Source organism: Daldinia loculata, assembly GCF_022478755.1.
Source record: "Daldinia loculata strain CBS 113971 unplaced genomic scaffold F4817scaffold_76, whole genome shotgun sequence".
Taxonomy (NCBI): Eukaryota; Fungi; Ascomycota; class Sordariomycetes; order Xylariales; family Hypoxylaceae; genus Daldinia; species Daldinia loculata.
Window position 1 is genome coordinate 26,148 of NW_026054930.1, and position 20,236 is coordinate 46,383.

Below are 20,236 nucleotides of genomic sequence, written 5' to 3' on the forward strand. Positions count from 1 at the left end.
CACCTTGCACGCATTCGCATCGCATCTGCATCTCGCATGGCCCGCCCCCTCCCCCCGGACCCGGATTGGTCTGTGTAGCTGAACTCGACAGGTTAGGTATTCCACTATGCACGACAGCCGAGCCGAAAATGCTAAAAATAGGCTATTTATAGCACCATCACATGGCCCCACCGCACTCCGCATCCTCACCTTGCTACCCATTTCGACCAATTAGCCCGCAATCTCGCGCACCTATGTGGGCTAATTTATCTCCAACTCGTCATAATTTGCCCGAATTACTGGCCGAAGCAAAGCAATTTACCCTCCTGGTGGACATGGGTAAATCAAATCAAGATTGGTTACTTGGCCCGGGCTGTTCACGTTACGATGTACGGAAATTTTAGTCGTGATGATGCTACTACATACTACTGTTACTATTACTATATGCATGTCATAGCATAGCATCCCGTATTCCAGGACGAAAGGAACGAGAAGGAAACGAGACCAAAGGGTTTTTTTTGAGACTTGACACAATATGCTACGGACAAGTTTGAAAAGTAAATCCCGGAATCTCCTTTACGGCAAAAACTCAGGTCTGGTATTGGAGGGGTGATCACTGCTTGTCAGGATCACTACTGCATACCGCCCAGTACCTGCAGAGTGCATGATCATGATCCAGTCTCAAGGGGGGAAAGGAAACAAATGAGAAAAATTACTCTATCTCATGTTGTGGAACGGCTAGCAGCGCTTCTAGAAGGGCTATGGAGATTCGATGAGATTATGAGATTAGACGATGATGACAATTACCTACTTAGTACACATATAGGACGTTGGTGATGATGGTGATTACCTATAAAAGAATTGCTCTCTTCGGCCATGTAGTGCCTACGTAATACGGCCAACCCCTTGAAGGAATGATAACCCATGCTGCACTGTTCCCCTGTCCGCAGTTGGGCTAATTAATCCTTTATCCCTCTTTCTGGGTTTTGTTATTCTTCATTCTTCATGATGTTAGGCCCGATTGGTTCACTCCTTTTCATCCCGATGAGGTTGGTTACGTCTTTAAGGGGCTAATACTGCATTCCAGCATTCTGGAGTCTCTCAGCTGGTTTCTAGTGTGTGTATGTGCGTATGTGCGTATGTGCGTATGTGCGTATGTGCGTATGTATGTAGCTGTAGTAGGAATAGTATAGGGACCAGGAGGAAGCTATGCAAGTGATGCGGGATGGAATTCATAGCTCGTTCTAGCCACGATCCATCCGCGTGTTCTAGATACTTTCTAGCTGCTAGTTTTCGTGGGGACTTTCGCTTGATACTCCATAGATGTCACTGATATTGGGGGCTATAAGTGTTTATACACAACATTATAATTATTCTTGGCTTCCGGCACCGATACCGAATTTTAACAGGGCTTCATCTAAGCGCAGCGCCACTCTTTACTCCAACTACCATGACGAACGGGCCTACGGTTCGGATCGCATCGAATCGAGCCCCCAGAGGAGCGTGCGGCAGGGCTGAAGTCTCGATCAAAAAAACCCAGGTAGGTCACGGTTCGATCGTGGATAGGATCGCATATCGATGTTACAGCACTTAGGAAAATAAAAGTGCAGACGAAGTGTCGGGACCGGAACACCGGAGCCCATCTACACTGCCTTGGTCCTTGCTTTTTACGTCCTCCACTACCGCCCCCAAAACAGCTGCGCAAAGGACAATAATCTTCCGTCGTCGCCTTCAGCCCTTGCCCTGCATTGTACCATGTTGCTGCCGTACTTGTATCACGTCACGGCTTGGCAACGTGGTAGATTCGATTTGTCACACATGCCACCTATGTCACCCAAATCGCGGTATAGAAGTTGTCAGAGTATAGGTCAGAGACTCAGAGTATAGGGCTAGTCAGGCACACACAAAATCCCGTCATCCAACTTGAGACTAGCCATTGTTCTATCTTCTCACACAGTGCCTACATAGTTAATGTAGGTACATATATATCTTAGACGTATGATTATACCAAGCTGCCATCCTATTCGCTGCCCGCCTTTTTCTTGTCTCTAGCGGTAAATGTTTAGGTATCTGCAAATAATACGCATGTTGCAATATTGAGTCCACTTGCGTAAGTACCGTTGCATTTGATTACCACCTTTCCAGATAAGCATTCCTCTTCAGAGTTTTCATTACTACCTACCTCACCGCATGTCTTCTATCGCTGCAGATACAGAGTAGCTAAAGCAGTAGCTGCATAGGCAGATTATCAGAGAAGGAAATCAAGAGAAAACTTTTTCTTTCTCCAACACGAATAGAGATGCAACAGTACAGTAGGTAGACAAAGAGATATCAGGCAGTACCCGGAGAGCTCTCCGCATCCACGTGGCACGGAAATGCACGTCAGTATTACATACCTCCAAAGGCTGACGGCATAGCGGGTTTGTGGTAATACTCTCACGCCTATTGCTTCTAAGTATAGCAATATGCAGGCTTGCGAGCACATGGCACATGGTTTCGCTGCTACAGAAGTCTTCTAGAAATTGTTAAGCCCATTTTCGTATTACCGTTCTGTCTGCTTAGGCGCTCACCACCATTCCAGGGGTTCGGTTGGAGCGGGAGACTTGCATACAGAGAACTACGTACTGTCCAACCACGTAGAGCGGATGGTTGCACTGGACCTTCCATCGTCGAAAGCAAATTGCCAATATTCCTTGAGAATATTGTTATAGCTATGCAGAGCCATTCTCGAACCTAAACACCATGCCTATGCTTCCAAATTTGGCCACGCCCCTAACCATTCCTGGATGTACCAACCAACTCGAAATTACCATCCTAGTGCCTTTTTGGGTAAAAACAATCGACCTGCCCTATGCCCCAGGGGCCTCGAAGAAATGAATCGGCATGGCCGAGAAGATAAGGGGGAGGAAAGGGGGGAATAGCTATACATCAGTCGTACCAGAGGATTATAGCAGCTTCGCCTTAATCCATATCGTCTTAATTATCGTCCCGTACAATCAGGATCCGTCAAACGTAAACCTGTTGGAGAAACCGGAAATGAACTACTGCAACCGTCTTCCCGTTCTCCGTTTACTCGTTAGCCGATGACGGCGCGGCAGATGGCGCTCCGAAAGAACCGAATCCGCCATGGTCGGCGCCTCCATTGCTCGTTGTGATTGTACCGTTAAGCAGAGGGCATTTGCTATATCGGAAGTTAGCTTATGTGATTATTTGGTGATTAATGTGTATATGAACGGGATAAAGAGAGTAGAGCCTAATAGGAAACGAGTAGGACTATTTATGTATATTTGAGAACAAGGCGATTAGTATCGGCAACATTATAGGCTGAGTAGCAGCGCAAGACGTGATTTTAGTTTTAGGGATCATAATGTTCAAGGCAAGTCTAAAGAGAGCAATAGTGCCAGTACCTTTTGTTTGTTTTGATGTGTCCTACTTGTCCGCAGTTGGCACATTTTCGAGTCGTACCGGCTGATGCCTTATCACCAGTGGGCGGATCCGGAGATGCGTCAGGGTTAGTGTCGTTCTTCTTCTTCTTACTCTTGCCTTGCTTCTCGCGGATTTGGCGTCGATCTTGGTTCTTGAGGAGTCTCGAAAGCTCCTTGTCCACACTACCAGGATGTTAGAATTTTTATGAGGCGTTTAACACCAAGACTTACAGTTTCTGCTTCTCGCGATTGTCATCTGCATCGGCAGTAGGCTGCAGACTATAGACACTAGAGTTGAAAATTGTATTAGCATAGGTTGACTTCTATTGTATGCAACAAGTTGGATTGACTTACTCTCTATTCTTTTCCTCGATTTCCCGACGTTGCCTCAGATAGCTCCTTATGACTGTCTGATTATCTAGGATGATGGTTTCCGTCGTAATCTCTCCGGATTCGTTCCGCTTCCTACGAACGATCTTGAGCTTCTTCCTACCCGAACGGCTAGCCGCGCTGAAGCGGCTAAACTGGCTACGCCCGTCATCTACTGGCGCGGGAGTCATATCGGGCTGTCTCGAATTGAAGCGATCATCCTCATTAGCTGTATCGAGAACGTCTGCGTCGTCATGCGTAGTAGGGTCACTAAGTGTGCTCTTCTGTCTCTCCCAGATCTGATGAATGGCCGCGTTATACATGTCCTGCTGCTTCTTGACGTTGTACGAATGGCCGCCGTTCGCCTTACGTTCGCGTTCAATCGCATCCGCCGAAGTAGCCAGGGGGCCCTGGACAGCATTTATATAACCGCCCTTCATGGAGGTCTTTATAAAACTGAACCCAAGGCCGTGGCCGGTAGGATCGCCTTCGCCGTGGAGGGCCACCATAGCCTTGCCCGCGCTGGCATCGATGAAATTCTTGGTAAGTTCCCACGGTGCCATCCTAGCTATTAATGGTTCTTCCACGTTTTCATCCTCCTCTTCCCTGTCCTTAGGATCGTAGCCGGCATTTGCTAACGCCTCCTGGCCGATTTGCATGGCTTCGATCAGGCAGGCATCTTCCGGCTTGATCATGGATCGTATGGCGGCTTCGTCCATGAGCGTTTGCCCTTCCGGCAAAACCCATGTCTTCCTCTCTCTATCATACAGAAGAAATTCCTTCATCTTCTGTCTGTTTTGAGGGTCTGGCTTCTCGAATACGTGAGGCGTGATCTCGTTGAGGCCCACATCCTGCGTTTCCTTCTTCTTCATCATGCGATATGCGATCATCTTGAGACGGTTCTTCGACGTATTCGTGACCTTCCTGGCATGGGGACCGGGCACTTCCAACGAAGGGAACGTCTGCCCAACTGTATAAACATGATCAATTTTGCGAAGATAGAACTTCGGACCTTCGGTAGCGTTTGTTGAATATCCGAGAATGAAATCATTTGGTCTAGGCTCATGTCTGAAGATCGGCGCCCGATACATCTCGTTATGCAACGTGGGGACCGTCTCGCCCGGGTCCACAGTACCGAATATAGAGAAGGGCGATCTATCCTCTGGTAGCAGCAGGTGACCTTCACCGATGTCGAGTTTCGGGAGCTTATCCTCGTCATTTCGATCTTTGCGGCGGTAATAGTTGATCACGCGGCTACCCATGCCAAAGTTGGACATCATGATGGGGAATTGCTCGCAGTATTCGAAGAGAACAGCTGTAGAGTTGTCGTTTAAGCTGAGATCTTTAGTATTACGGAAGATCTCCTGGTTAGTCTTCCCTTTCGTATCCTTTCGCCTAACCTTCGTAGCTTTGCGTACGCCAATAGCATGCTTCACGATCTTGTCTAGCTCAAACCTCTTGCGGTGATGCTCCCAAGGCTTGACGTCAACCTTGGTTCGGTAGAAGGGGAAGGTTAGCTTGAGCGCCGGCAAGCTGTGCTCGACAGAAAGGTTAGAAAGAGTAGCTCTGACTTTGCTCTTGTGATTCGCCTTAAGCGCCTCGTACGCGTCGTCGTTAGAGAGGTTAAAGTGATGCATTACATCTCTTCTCAGCTGGCCGTTAGCCATTCGCTTAGTTTTCTCCTCGACCTTCGGGCGTTTAGATGGCCGCTCCTTCCCCCCATCTTTATCGATCAAAAGGTAGGGGTCATCATAGTCTAGTCTAACGTGTTTGCTAGCTCGCCGCGTCTCTCCGAAGAAGTCGTCAATATGGCGAGTATCATACGATGATATCTTCGGGAGACCAGGTTCGTATCTACGTCGCTTTTTCGTAGCTTGTGGTTGCAAGAATTCTCTCTCCCAATCATCCATTTCGTCATCATTATCGACAGCAGCGGTACCCTTCTGAATAGATGAGTCGGCATGCGTGAACGAGCTCCAGTCGTCGCATACTGTGGCAATCTCGTCTAAGCTGAAGCCCCCAATAAGTGACTGTTCTGAGTTCGAGGTGTCCGAGTAGCTGTCCGTGGCGTCCAAGCCCCGGTCGTCTTCGTCATTGTAACCGCCTCTCTGAGCGGCCAGAGCACTCTCCGGGATCCTAAATAGTTTTGAGGAATCGGCTTCCAGTTCCAGCTCGAGCTTGGTAGGCACAAACTCGGGAGGATCCCGGTCTTTATTCGGGGGTTCCTTGTATATGTATTCCGCGGGCCATTCTGGGAATAGCTGGTTGAAGAAAAGAGTCTTATGTTTTGCAAAACCTGGAAATTTCTGCGCCAAGAGCTCGTCTACGTTCTCAGGAACCTTCTGAACTGTGGTGTCCTCTTTGCTGACCTGGTTCATCCACTTATCTATGGACAGGTTATACTGGGGGAAATTGAGTCTCTGCCTCTCCTCAAATGACATGTTCTTCCAAGCCTCATCCGTAACGTCGCGTTCTTTCACTAGTGCAGCCTTGGTTGGCATAGTTAAGCCGCCCGAGGGTTGCTCCGCTGCCGCGTCGGCTGCAGGTGGTGAAGATGGAAAATCGGGTTCGCCTTCGGGGCCGCCTCCAAAGAGGTCATCCATATATTCGTTCTCATGGCTCGTGCCTTCATCTTCAGTAAGACCAGGAACTTGCGAGATGCCCGCACCAACAGCACTAGAACCGTCATCCGAAGCTAGGTCACTATCGCTGATGTCTTCGAAATCGATGGCGTCTACTGCCTTGTCCGTCTGATCGATTACTTTGTCGCCGAATAGTTCGAGGTTTTCCGGCATGGCAACCCTTCCCTCGTTCGAAAATATTTTGTTGATATCATCTTCATCCTGCTGTTCCTGTGCAGCCCAATCGATAGTCTTGAATGATTGTCCATTTACCTGGTCGTGATCGGGCTCCTCCTCCTTAATGGTGACCCCATCTACACGAACCGGGCCCGAGGCCGGGGAACTCGGCGTTAAACCGTCCATGGTATCTCGCGCGATTCTAGCGTCGTAAGAGGACTTGTCGACGTTGTCGGGGACGTTCGCAAACGGAAGGATGGTAATGTGCTAGGCTACTTCATGTCAGGATAATACGGACGTCACGCGTATGAACTTCATCCGAAATGTAGAATCACAGAGGCGCGAGGCTAGCAAGCAAACCACGCGCTGGATGAGATCAGAAAAAAATAGACTGTTTGGGATAAGAAATTGAGATTGATTCGTAGATAGTCGATGAGTTGAGTGGTAGCGGCTTGAAATTGGGAAGTCGCGTTAAAGTGGTACCAAGGTACGTCCTCCTAGACCGCGGGGGAAGCCTTAACCAAGATTAGGTAAACCATACGTACCAGGTAAATCATATACACATACCCTAGGGTTGCTCTAGGAGACAGTTTGGTACATGTCGAGATTTCAGATGAGGATTTCTTAACAATAAGGAGACTAGAAAAAGACGACTAAAAATTAGAAATCAAATAATTTCTGGTACATGTAGTTATGTGTCTTTTGGATTCAACACACGTAGTACATTGAATGCACCTTCAATGCTACGAATAGTTGAGCATACACATCAAGAAATGTACATAAGGCGAGGTGTGGAAGAAGTTGAATCCTGGGGAGTGAAAAACCAAAAGCTTGGCACTTGGAAGGAAAGAAACAAAAGTTATGGATCGATTATGTGGCTAAATGGTAGGTACGTAAATCGTGGCTGCCGGTTGTGGCCCTGGTGGTACCTAGGTACCTATGAGGTATCGAATGTCCACTAGTTAAAGTAGGTACTTACATGTACTTAGTCAGCTGGCCTATTCCTAAGGTGCCTATCCGTCAAGCTTTCAGCAAATGTTGTGAAACCCAAGATTTATTTACTAGTTAATAAAAAAAAACTGCCTCCTTTGTGTATGAGGTATGGAGTTTCCCGCAAGGCTTTATATCAATCACAACACCAGTACATTCAGACTTGTTCGAAGAGGCTTTCTCTTTACTCTTCATAATATCGGATGTCTCTATTGTTTCTCACTCATTATAGGTTTAGAAGTTAACAGTTTCACTTTATAAAATAACTACCAGGTAATTATACAAGTCGGGAACTTGAAACTCACTTCATTAGGGCTTGATATAAGCCTATTCACTTCTTCCCTTTGTCCGACCTCTATCGAAGTCCAAGTTCCCTACGCACTAAGTATGCTGCAATGATTACCCCGCAGCATGACCTTTGTATTCGCGGAGCACCCGAGACCAAAATCGTATTGAGATCCTAAAGTCCTTCTACAAAGAAACGTCCTTTACATGGCAGTCTGACGTCGTACTTGTTGCCGCGCAACCCTCTAGGAATCCTGCATCAAGTACAACACTGACCTTCATGGGATACTTGATTTGATAGGCACACCGATAACGACGTTCCATATGTGCTTATAAAAGTCTTAACCGATGAAAAATTCAGACTTCGCTGTAGCTTACCGGAGTCATGTGAACGGAAGAGCACTGGTACCAAATCACTATCAACCACGTATTAGCAGAACCCAGCAATATTTAAGATACCATTACTACGTTGGGGTTTCTAGCGAAAGTTGTGCTAGGATTCGAATAACTAGCTCGATTCTTGTTTTAGTTTTCCTATAATTATTCAAGTTCAATATTTTACCCCTTATGATTAGATTAGCTTCTATATGATTACGTACAACAGTTATTCTAATAGTCTCGGAATAAGGTAGTGTACAAAGTCTTATCTAGGATATCAACTGTTAAGCTATAACGAGTGTCATCCATGAGGCTACTATTATGCAACTATAATATTCCTTAAGTAGTCAAAGTAAACAAGGTCTTACAGATATTAACCTATAGCGTACCTCTTATCATAAGCAACACCCTAAGACGACGATCTATAACATAATAATCGGATTCTAATTACTACTCGGCTCCGCAATCGGATTTTAACCCCATGATTTCTATGTGAGTATGTGCGGATCCGAATGCCACGCTAGCGAGTGATATTGAGACACCAAAAAGCTTCGTTGTTTTAGCCCGGATAAGCGTACAACTACCACACTTACATGCTTGGACCCGAACAGGTGGAACGCGAGTTAGGCTACGTAGTATATTTCTTTATTCGGCTATTTTCGTCTACGCAGGGAGTTTCCATCATGGCTGTGTAAGAGAAACGTGTATTATCTTGGCGATGGCGTAACGGGAGAAAAAGAAAGAGAGAAAAAAAAGCAAAAGTTTAGACACCATCTACGTTATCGTCTGCAGTAATTGATCACTTGGTCTAAACTACTTTACACACGAACATGTTTAAACTTGATAGCCTACCCAGCATGACGCAACGTACAAACCCATTCATGTAAGAGTCGTTACATCGTGAACCGCACTTACGATGCAGGTGGTTTCGTTGTAGTGCATGACAGCCCAACTAGCTCCAAGTTAGTATACCGAACTTATCTAGCGGTCAGTGGGTCACGAGCTGACAAGCGCCCTTCGGCGTATTCCTAGTCCTAACTCTACGATGTAAGGCACCGAGTATAAGTGAACCTAATACCCGAGTAGGTATTGTAACTATCCCTACCTATGTCGAGCTTACCGGGAACAATTTTGACAACAATTAGATCAGCAAGCCGTTATCTGCCAAAGCCAACCCAATACCGAGTTCGTGGGATCTATGTGACGACTAGCGTCAGGTAACTAATAGGAAGCAAGCCCGAACAGATTAAAGCAAGGGAACCATCACAATGGCGGCGGTACAAGTAAACAAGGATCTCCTTCGTGCCCAGTTCGTGGGTAAGAGCCTCAGCGAGGTTATCACGCCAACTGCCGTATTGGATCTAGCCAAGATCGAGGCAAACTGCAATGTGATGCTCGAAGCTGCTGAGCGACTACAACTCAGCTGGCGGGCGCATATCAAAACCCATAAAGTATGACTTGTTAATCTCGGAGTGTTGGAGATACCTATCACAAAGAAAAGGGCGCCGGGCTAACCAAATTACTCTTAGACTGAGGAGCTCACGAGACTGCAAGTAGGAGACAAGAGCTCTGGTCCCGTAAACCTGATAGTCTCCACGGTTATCGAAGCGGAGAAGCTCGTGCCACTACTAAAAGAGTACCGGGACAAAGGGCGGAAGATTAACGTGAGCAGACACCCCCTTGTATTCGTTCCTATTCCTCGGGTCTTCTAACCCCTATCGCACGCACAGGTCCTCTACTCATTCCCCCTCTACGCATCATGCCTCGACCGGCTCGCCCGCGTGTCCGCGGAACTCGGCGCCGGCGCCCTATCAGTCATGATCGACCACGTGGACCAAGTACCTCTCCTAGCATCCCTGGCCTCCAAATCCGGCGGCAATGCCCCTCTAGTCTTCCTCAAGGTTAACGTAGGAACCAACCGCGCGGGTGTCATCCCCGGCAGCCCCGCAAGCAACGCCCTAATCGACGCGCTACTCGCCTCGGAAGAAGCTGGATCCTCAGTTTTACTAGGCGTATACTGCCACGCTGGACACTCGTATGCCGCGCGCAAGGATTGGGAGGCTATGGGCATCTTGGGAGCTGAATTCGAGGCGCTAAAGCAGGTAGCCGAAGTTGTCCGCGATAAGCGAGCACCGGGCAAAGACCCTCTAGTTCTCTCCGTCGGCGCAACCCCCACAGCAACTACCATCCAACACCCCGACCTAGCGTCTACAGACGGTGCTTCCAACGGCCACGGCACCAACGGCGCAGACATCCTAACCACCGTCCCAACCCAACACCTTAAAGCCCTCCTCAAAACCCTCAAAGCCTCCTCCTTCGCGCTCGAAGTCCACGCCGGCGTATACCCCACCCTCGACGTCCAACAACTAGCCGCGCACGCGCGGGACCTCTCCCTGCTCAACAGCAGCATGATCGGGATCAGCATCCTCGCGGACGTAGCATCAGTGTACCCCGCGCGCGGCCCGGACAACGCGACCGAGGCCGTAGTAAACGCAGGTAGCATCGCGCTAGGCCGCGAGCCGTGCCAGGAGCCGGATGGGAAGCGGTACTCGGCGTGGGGGCTAGTGATGCCGTGGGGAGTGCTAGCCAACTCCCAACCCGTGCCGGGCGCAGATTTCCCCGAAGTTCATGGAGGATGGCAGGTCGCGAAGATTAGCCAGGAGCACGGGGTGTTGCGATGGGTTGGGCGGAAGGAGGATGAGGCTGCGCTGAGCGTGGGCGAGCGCGTAAGGATTTGGCCGAATCATTCGTGTATTGCGAGTGCGGGACATGCTTACTACTTAATCGTGGATTCTAGGAATATAGGGCGCGAGGACGAGGTTATTGATGTCTGGCCGAAATGGAACGGATGGTGATACGTGCAATAGGGATAAAAATAAAAGGGGGTTAGAGGGCGGACAGGGAGGCGTCGCGGGATCACTTGGGCATCTATCTAGTGAACCAAAAGTAGCATAGATGATTATCTATTTTGACTTGATCTTCATGGAAAGCTATTTCCTATAATTTTGTGTCCTTGTAGAAAATACAAGGAGCCCCAGCCCGCTTGCCTGCCTGGCTGTCTACGAACTCCGGACGCCTGAGCGGATTAGATATCCGCCTTTATTATCATGAACTTGCAACGGGGGCCTGTGACGACTACTTGCATCGCTTCTCAACAATTCCCGCACCGTTCTCCTCGTACTCCTTGCGCGAAATCCACATCTGGTGGAACGTTCCTAAGCTTGCGAGAATGCTGCCTCCAATCCACGCACCAAAGCGTCGCTCCGTAGTTAGACCGGGGGCATGCAGCTTAATTTTCATGCCTGGGTACATGGCCATCAGCTCGTTGTTTAGACGGTCGCCGAATCCGTTAAGCAAACTCGTGCCGCCCGTCACGACGATGTTTCCTAGTAGGTTAGGTCGCAGATCTACATCAACCGCATTAATGGCAGCCTTGATCAGCTCTGGGATAGTCTGGGCTTTCGCTACACCATCCGCCGTTGGCAATGCTGCTGTCTCGTCCCACATGCCCTCCGAAACTCTGAATCGCTGCTCTCTCCACATCTGATTCGACCCGTTCGGCATCTCAAACACGCGACCGGGCTGTGACCTAACGAGGTCCTCGTTACCTGGATTAGAGTACCTACCAGGGCCTCGCCAGACTTCGACGACTGATTCCTTGTATTCGGTCAAGAGGCGCTCCTCCTCGTAGGTACGGAACGACGGGTGGATCTCAAAAGGGAATTTGCGTAGCCTCGCCTGAGCGGGTGCTCCCGCATCCACGGGGGTCTTATTTTCAATCATAAAATACGGCACGACGTCAATCTTGGGGTCGTTGTTCTCCCACATGGTTCGGATTTGCTGTGACAACCATAATCCTCCAATTGGAGACTTCTGAATCGATCGCTTTAGGATCATGCCATCGTGGATAGCTGTAACGCTCGTGTTCGCACCACCGACATCGATAACTAGCGCCGAGGCTTTGCCGGCGGCGAACGCAGCGCATACAGGCGTTCTCGATAGCCAAAATGCAGGGCAACCCCAGTTCTCCATGGCAATTTCGATCGCCTTCTCTCGCGCCTTACCCGAATTCCACGGCGCCTCGGTCATCAGCAGAGGATTCTCAGCCAGGGGCTTTTCCTGCTCCTCTATATCCTCCATAGCGACGTCGCCCTCTCCGTCTTCAGCCGGGTCGTTAAGGCCATTCTTACTAGGCGGCGTTGGCTTATCTGGTTGCAGACGCTTGATGAGGGTATGCTCCCAAATCTTAGTTGCGGCATCCCAATCCTCGACTACGCTTTCGCTGCGCGACATGTAGTTTTTTATCTCCATGTCGGCGCGGGGGATCAAGCACTCGTCGCCAAAGACTTCGCGGTACGTGGCAGCTTCGCCATCGCCATATTTTACGCTGCCGTAAAAGGAAGGGAGGACTGATTTAGGGACATCTTCGCCTGCGAAACCGGCTCGTGTATGGCAGTAACCGGCGTCGAGGACGAGGGCCGATACTTCGTCTGGTGGAGTGTGTCAGTATAGGTAGTAAAGAAAAGAATCGCGAACTGAGAAGACGAGGCTGGTATACTTACCTCCACCGTAGACGTCAAGCGGCTGCTGTGTGTTTGGAAGTGGTTGTTGAGAAGACATTGTATCGGTTATAACAATTTTTATATCAAATTGTATAACAAATTGATAGGTCCTCCGACAAGGTTGTAGTGGGAATTGATGGGAACTCGATGGTTCGCGTCGAAGGTTAGAGCTCCAAGCTTCTCCAGCCCTGGGGTCGCGCCTGTGGCTGGTGGATAGTACCTGCTTCCTCTTACATGCATATGTACCTCCAAGCGTAAAGAAAGTGGACCGCGCTCTTCCTGCTTGTACCTTCGCGCACTCCAATTTGTACCTGGATTAAACACTCTAACGGTACCTAGGTACTTCTTAAACTTCAACTTTGTAGATCTTTAAATCTTCAACGCGCAATATAAAGTTATACTATTCAACGGTTGCGACACCGAATCGGAGAGTACCTATAAATATGATGCTGTATACATAACTTCCCCCAGCTGAGATTTGATAGCCAGTATCTTAACTAGGAACTCATCGAGAGTTCTACAATACATATAAAAGCTAAGATGTCGCTTATTTCGGACGAGGAAGACTTCCTATCAGACAACCAATCCGATCCATCATCCTCTAGCGACGAGGAGGCCTTACCTCCGCCTCCATTACAGCAGAACTATTTCGCGCCTCCGTTCTACGGCCGACCTCCAACACCATTACCTCCGTCTCCGTCCTTAACATCGCTACTCCGTCCATCACGACCTACCACTCCCGATGCCTCAGATGACGACCTCGAGCCGGTGCCGCGTGCATCCCCGAAGGTACCCACATACGAGTACTACGGCTTCGTCCTATACCTCTTCTCGTCTCTGACTTTTCTCATCTATCTGCTATGGGCATACCTGCCATCTCCGTTCTTGCATGCCTTAGGCATCTACTACTATCCTAACCGGTGGTGGGCATTGGCTATTCCATCGTTCCTGGTCATGCTTATAGTCTACATCTACGTTGCGCTCGCGGCATACAACACGGAGATCCTCACTCTTCCTATGACTTCGCTAGAGACTATCGTCGATGAGGCAGCTAAGATCGCCACCATCGACCACAAAGGCAGAATACGGCCGAACGAACCCAGGAAGCCCATTACAGAGGAGAGAGCCAGGCAGCTAGACTGGAAGAATATATGGAACGAAGGAACGGATGCCGTCATGGATGTACCGCTTGCTGGCGCATGCGAGGTTATATATGGCGATCTGACTGATTCGGGGAGTGAACTAGAATTTGATATTCACGGCGTAGTCGTTTTATGATTTATGGTCATTAAGCGAATAAAAAGAAAATGTGGCACAGTTCTTCCGTTCGAGGATAGAAATAAGGGCTTTGTCCGTTTGGCCCTTAGGTAAGACAATGCATCACCCTCTCAACAGCTCTACAATCTGCCTCTTCCGGTGTCTTTGGCCCGAATTAGCTTCCATCTGGCACACAGACAGTAGTTGCTTCGAGTAGACCGAATTACTCTAAAGGATGAGAGTGAGAGAAGCGATAGAGGCGAAACCCTCAGCAGTGTTGGGACTAGACCGTGGTAAGAAAGGGCATGAAGATCCTTAATATGGTCATGCTCGAACTAGAGCTCGAGAGCGGTCAGCTTTAATGCTAATAGTTTATTGAAACTTTTTCTAAGTTGCATTGTTAGCCTCTACTAATACATAGCGAAGCCCTATTTCTATACCGGAGCCAAAATAAAGGCATACCTACCTATACAATGAATGATTCAAGCTGTCAAATGTAGAAGTGTAAGCAAGAGTTATTTCGAATTATTATTATATTGTTGTAGTAGGGAGCTCGTATATCGAAGAGATAATACAAATCAACCACAAGCACTATCAGAGTGCGACTCATCCTACGAAGGACCCCTTTAATTCCCTCGGTGTTGTAAAGTGCAGTCTGCATGCAATCGTCCGATATGACATATGAATAGGAGCATTCTTGGAGTAGGTATATACAGCTATTATTCAAAACTATACCACATCAGTAAGTCTCGCCAAGATTTGTATCGTATTTATTCCACCACTAAGCGTTCTCCCATCCTCACCAGTGGAGTGGAGCTGGAGCAGAGAGAAACAACGGAGGAGATACTACCTAGCATCGGGATAGTCATGTTCGTCTCGAGAGCTTTACAATATCTATAGACTTTGGAATAAACTACTTTTTTCTTTTTGTTGTTTTACTATAGTCCAGAAACTTACTACAACATGTCACTCACCACCCACGCCACCAACCTAGCATCCTCTCTTGCCCATGCCAACCTAGTCCCGGGCCCCGCATCGGCGCTGATCCCGGCGGCCTTTGCACCGACGACACAACTCGGTATCTCATTTGGCGACAAGTCGGTTGATCTGGGGACCTTCTTCCGTGCTGGAGAGTGCAAACAGGCGCCGCGGATCTCATTCTCCCCTGAGGCAGATGTAAATATCCAGGGAGATGCTTCGTATCTATTCATCTTGACGGACCCCGATGCGCCAACTCCGGATGATCCTAAGTTTGCTTTTTGGCGACACTATGTTGTGAGTGGGTTAGGGCCTGCGGGTAAGGATGGAGAGGGTAAGATATTGACAGAGTATCTTGGGCCGGGGCCAAAGGATGAGTAAGTGGTTGTTCTATTTATTTATTCATTTATCTATCTATCTATATATCTAGTATAACAGGTATCCTCCCCTTCCGCTCGTAGATATGAAACAAAGAGGTTATTATATTGACCTTTTCGAAAAGCTCCAAGCCTCACCGGTACCTCTTCCTCCTCTACCGGGAACCAGTAGGTTTGTCCCTGGCAAAAGAGGACGTCGGCGGTGAGGAGTTCGTCCAACGGCGCTCCTTTAAGCCTGCCGAATTTGCGGAGAAGCACGGGCTAAGTCTCGTCGGTGTGAACTGGATGACTTGTGCCGGGGACGGCTGGGTTGCGTGATGGATGTTTTAGAGGATACGACTGTGTGGCGAAGACGGATTCATATTACGTGTGATTGGTTCGCTTCTTCTGTGTTTTATATGGATGAAAGCATGTACATAGATGCGGTACATTGCCAAGAGATGACCTGCATACGGGCTGCATTCAGCTTGCTGCGAGATCTAAGACAGGCACGAGAGATCTGATAAGTCAGGAAGGATAAAAGGCGAGGTTATTTATTTATAAGTCAAGCCTCATGTTTTACTTTTCAACTACCATCGAGCTCGACGGACTACCGCATTATCTCTCAGGGGTCTGGTACTCTCGGGAATTAGTCTACGATATATCACGAGGTCTCACTAAAGCCAATGGATATTAACGACCGGCTGAATTCATTGCAATAAATCTAGCTACTGTCGTAATACACGAATGAAATGACTCCTATTCCATGAAAATGCGATCGATCCGTGTTCCATGCATGCATTTTGTATAAGCCCTCCCCTTCCCTTACAGTAACATTCCCCCCCGTATCCCTCCTTGTCCTTAAACGCCTTCCTGTCCGACCATCCGACCTAACCTAAGAGCCGACTTTCGGGTATTTTCCATCCTAACCCTAGGATAGTTGCCATTCCCCTGGCGATAAGCTATCTGCCATGTGCCGTATCCCCCACTGCTTCATGAGTTGATCCGGTAATACAAATGCCCCCGCCTCCGTTCCGAGTAACGACCGCCAATGCTATGCTTTCCGAACGAGTGATGCGATGCCATTCTCCTCTTTCCATTTTATGACTAAAAAAAAGGTATCGTGTTCTCGTATGCGGTCATGTCGTAAGGCGCGGCCAGGCGCAGACGTTAGGTGCATGTGTGTATGAACAGAAGAAAATATGGAAAATATGTGCAAGCGAAGAAACCCTAATAGAAAATGCCGAATAAAGGGATATGTATCATGAAGGGAATAAAACTACCGGTTACACGGTCCTCGGATGATTGAGGTCTTCTCATTCATGCGTAGGTGCTGTTTCGTCGCGCCTGTCCTGTTGCCCGTGCCTTCAGGAACTTGGAGATCGAGGTAACGGGCACAACGGAAGTAGGCGCGGCTTGCTTTGCTGAGGTAGAGATGTTCTGAGTCGGGGTAGGATTGATGGTTGCATATGACTCAGACCGTCCGGTGGTGGTTCTAGCACCACCGCCAACGGTGACTGTTTGCCACTTGGTCGTCGTCTGCGCATCGGCAGTGACGGTAACGGTCTTGACTCCACCATGATGCTTCTTCGACGTGGAGGTTTCTACCGAAGTTACAGGCTCTGAGGTTTGGCTGCTGTTGTCTGCAGAGGTAGCTGGGGTCTCGGTAGGTGCAGCTGGGGGGTTGGTTCCGATCCCCAAACCGGTGGCCTCGAACTGCATCTTAATCTGGGACTTGATGGCCGCCTTGCTGATGGGATTGCTCTCTGAGAACTTAACCTGGGCGTTCTTACCACCCTTGGGGGCTTCAAGTTGGATCTCGGCACACGAAGTATAGATCTCGGTGACGTTCGTAGTGTCGGACGTGATGAGCGGCCAGTCCCAAACCCACATGACCGTGTAGGTCCCCTCGTTAGGGAGATCCTCTGGAAGTTGGAAGTCGGTCTGGCAGTACAACTCTTCTAGGCCATGCTCCTTGTAGCGTGTGGCGTAGATGGGGATAGCGAAGTTGTGACCAGCATTCTGGTAACATTGACCATCATCGTAGAAATGGGTTCCTAGAAGTTTACCTTTGCCGTTACCGCCCTTGCCATCGGCAGTCCACGAGCCCAGAACATCATTGATACCATCCGAGTCCTCGTGGTGGAGGGTACCGTAGACGCTGACGAGTCCATCACGGTAGGGACGTGGTGTAATGTTAGGCTGGGTGACGTGCCCATTCTCCTGGTATAGCAGGGCGATATAATCTCCAGGAGCTGCGGTGAGTCGGTCCAGATGGTCATAAGCACCGGCCTTGGGTTTACACACGGGAGGATTAGGCTTAGTATCTAAGATCTTGTTCTGGACTTTTTCGTCGATGAAGCCGAGAGCTGAACGGTTCATGAATGCGAAGGGGTAGCCTACGGGGTCTGTGAAGGCACCAGTAGAGTCGATCTTGCGGACCTGTTCGACCCAGGAGTGGGCATCAACAACGGCCGAGGCCGCGAGAAGTGTAAGCGAAATCGCTTTAGAAATGCTGTAGAGCGGCATCTCGAAGTAAGTTAAGACAGTTTTACGTAATTTTTGTTATCTGATGTTTGACTTGATTGTCTCGCCTGCGAGAAAAGATGAGACTAGAAGTAGGCTCTCGAGGGGAGAAAAGGTGTCTTAGATATGTCCCTCTATGTCTAGAGGTTGAAAGGGATTGTTCGATGAACAAGGAAGGTGTAAATAGTATGGTATAGTTTGTTCTCGAAGATAGAAAGAAGAAAGGTGTTATGCGACTTGCGCGAAGAAGAAAAGAAGAACGAGTACGACGCGGCGTAGTATATGTAGATGAGTTGCCCCGGTAATTGGGGGAAATAGGCAGAATTATATCCTTTGTGAGGGGAGAGAACAATAAAACTCAAGGAAAGGAACAATAGGCCTCGTTGTCGAACAATAAATAATAAAGAGACAAGGCGGATTGTTCTTCTGGGATTGTTATAGACAAAGTGGTCGTGACTGGTTGTTGTAAAGTTGGTGAGGTGTGAAGGTCGGATGATGCGTGATGCGGGATGAGAAGTTTAGTGTATGGTGCAAGGTGAACAACGCAAGTGATTGCGAATGAGAATTCACCACAACGACCAAGTGCTAAAGCTGACAGATGAACTGTTCACCGAGTCCATGGGCTAATTTTTGATAGATAAGGTGTGAGTTCTCCGTTGACTCCCGTCGATTCCAAACGACTTAACAACCGGGTACTTAGAAACGGGAGGTCCCGTACACACAAATCTATGTACCTGTAAGATAAGGTGCAAACGATCTGGACAACTGTAGAAGATTATACCTGATGACCTAAATCTGAGGTACTTGGAGGAGGTTTACTCGACATCGGGAGAAATAAAAGAAATCCAGTATGGACTCGTACAAAGTATCATGCAAGTTTCATGCAAGAACAGAACACGGGACTTTAATTCTCTGCAACAGAACAGCGGCTGAAATAATCATATAAAGCTACGGCGTACTTCTCTAGCCTCATCTTGAATGTTAGAGTCCCGGCCTCATGATGACGGCCAAGTTCTCGTGCTAGGTTGGGACCGTAGAGCGTTTTGTCTGTATCTACTAGAATAGCGCGGGATACACGATAGGTCAACATTATTCGTAGAGGCTGTTCTGTCTGGGATAAGGGTTCATGCGCGCCTGTGGATGGGATACGTATTTTTTCTAGACCTTCACCTTATAATGCAACTATTCGACTAGGTTAGGTATGTACCTCACATATAAACATGTGGATGGTAAGGTTGGGTTTTGGGGTTGGACGGGGCAGGGGTATATCTTAACCTTATGTAATCAGGTACGTGACACAGCATGGCGGGATCTATCTGATTAGGGTTTAGTGTATGCAGGTACCTGAGCCGATAACGATAAACAGATGTATCTTTTTGCTGCTGCAACTCATAAAAGTGACATACAAGGTTCTAATGTATCTAATGTGGAATTACCTCATCTCGTAGCGCTTTTGGTTCAGATTTCCCCACATTATTCACATTAGTGGATTAATCTGTAGACAAATCTGTGGATAATCTTCCGTCTCGTCGTTCCATTCTTCTTAATTCTTTGCATCGTGACCAATCAAGTGCCGATGCCCACCCCAGTTCGCGACGAACTTCCATCGCATCGAGAGGCTACAAATCTGCCAAGCTGTGGCGGCAAGCCAGCCGTTTCTTGTTTCTCTTTTCCTGGCCTATCTCTGTGGCCTAGCTAAAATGCCTTACCTTCATATTATTTGAGAGACCGTCGCTCGAGGCCACGCGAAATGACGGTGGCTTCCGGTATCATGAACGTCGCGACCCTCTCTGTCTTGGTCGACTTGGTTGGCTGCTTTGCCGCCGCATCGGCAAAAGGCTTTTGAGCAGTCCTCATATTTTACCTACTGATGACTCGTAAACCTCTGTAATTGTTTTCGAGGCCCGTCTCGTGTTCCCGTTGTTACGCGCCGTGCTTCGAAAATTACAGGAGATACCCATGCCGGAATGATCGTCGAAAGAGGGAATACCCACTCGATCATCCCGTTTGTGCAACTGTTAAGCGCCGCATAAGACAAATTCTGATACCGATATTATTTTTCGGCTAAGATAAGCTTAAAATCAGTTATTGCTTCTTCATATTAAAAAGCGCCTAGAGGCTAAGATATTAAATGGACTCTTTGCCGCCTTCGGGACCAGGCATACGAGAGAGCGCTATTAGATTTCATGCTGCTAGGAAACTTGCAAATCTCGCCTTCTCAACGCATTAATCTCAACGGTAATACCCGTTCTCGTACTACCCCCGTTCATGAGAAGTATTGGGCCAGACTTTCGGTCTCCTAAGCGTGGCGGACAGAACAATCACCGCGCAGT

General features: G+C 48.4%; 6 protein-coding genes across 6 annotated transcripts; 3 read left to right on the plus strand and 3 right to left on the minus strand.

The window, feature by feature from the left end:
• Positions 1-3,213: 3,213 nt before the first annotated feature.
• Positions 3,214-6,837, minus strand: F4817DRAFT_273137 (uncharacterized protein). The gene is made up of 3 exons (XM_049299454.1): positions 3,759-6,837; positions 3,636-3,692; positions 3,214-3,587 (listed from the first exon to the last, which is right to left on the minus strand). The coding sequence occupies exons 1-3, from the start codon at positions 6,755-6,757 to the stop codon at positions 3,362-3,364; spliced, it is 3,282 nt and encodes a 1,093-aa protein (XP_049154688.1). The 5' UTR covers positions 6,758-6,837; the 3' UTR covers positions 3,214-3,361.
• Positions 6,838-8,991: 2,154 nt separating this feature from the next.
• On the plus strand, positions 8,992-11,183 carry F4817DRAFT_351300 (putative serine dehydratase domain-containing protein). The gene is made up of 6 exons (XM_049305063.1): positions 8,992-9,186; positions 9,257-9,306; positions 9,370-9,409; positions 9,461-9,675; positions 9,754-9,888; positions 9,955-11,183. Exons 4-6 carry the CDS (start codon positions 9,493-9,495, stop codon positions 11,077-11,079), a joined length of 1,443 nt encoding a protein of 480 aa, XP_049154689.1. The 5' UTR covers positions 8,992-9,186; positions 9,257-9,306; positions 9,370-9,409; positions 9,461-9,492; the 3' UTR covers positions 11,080-11,183.
• Positions 11,184-11,219: 36 nt separating this feature from the next.
• On the minus strand, positions 11,220-13,001 carry F4817DRAFT_273226 (Actin/actin-like protein). The gene is made up of 2 exons (XM_049299455.1): positions 12,787-13,001; positions 11,220-12,714 (listed from the first exon to the last, which is right to left on the minus strand). The coding sequence occupies exons 1-2, from the start codon at positions 12,842-12,844 to the stop codon at positions 11,360-11,362; spliced, it is 1,413 nt and encodes a 470-aa protein (XP_049154690.1). The 5' UTR covers positions 12,845-13,001; the 3' UTR covers positions 11,220-11,359.
• Positions 13,002-13,096: 95 nt separating this feature from the next.
• Positions 13,097-14,486, plus strand: F4817DRAFT_351305 (PIG-P-domain-containing protein). Its single transcript, XM_049305064.1, has one exon. The coding sequence runs from the start codon at positions 13,327-13,329 to the stop codon at positions 14,062-14,064; it is 738 nt and encodes a 245-aa protein (XP_049154691.1). The 5' UTR covers positions 13,097-13,326; the 3' UTR covers positions 14,065-14,486.
• Positions 14,487-14,872: 386 nt separating this feature from the next.
• F4817DRAFT_351307 (PEBP-like protein) lies at positions 14,873-16,250 on the plus strand. Its single transcript, XM_049305065.1, has 2 exons — positions 14,873-15,398; positions 15,524-16,250. Exons 1-2 carry the CDS (start codon positions 15,007-15,009, stop codon positions 15,714-15,716), a joined length of 585 nt encoding a protein of 194 aa, XP_049154692.1. The 5' UTR covers positions 14,873-15,006; the 3' UTR covers positions 15,717-16,250.
• Positions 16,251-16,697: 447 nt separating this feature from the next.
• On the minus strand, positions 16,698-17,906 carry F4817DRAFT_320251 (uncharacterized protein; the record flags this gene model as incomplete). The annotated part of the gene is made up of 1 exon (XM_049301161.1): positions 16,698-17,906. The coding sequence occupies one exon, from the start codon at positions 17,904-17,906 to the stop codon at positions 16,698-16,700; it is 1,209 nt and encodes a 402-aa protein (XP_049154693.1).
• Positions 17,907-20,236: the final 2,330 nt, after the last annotated feature.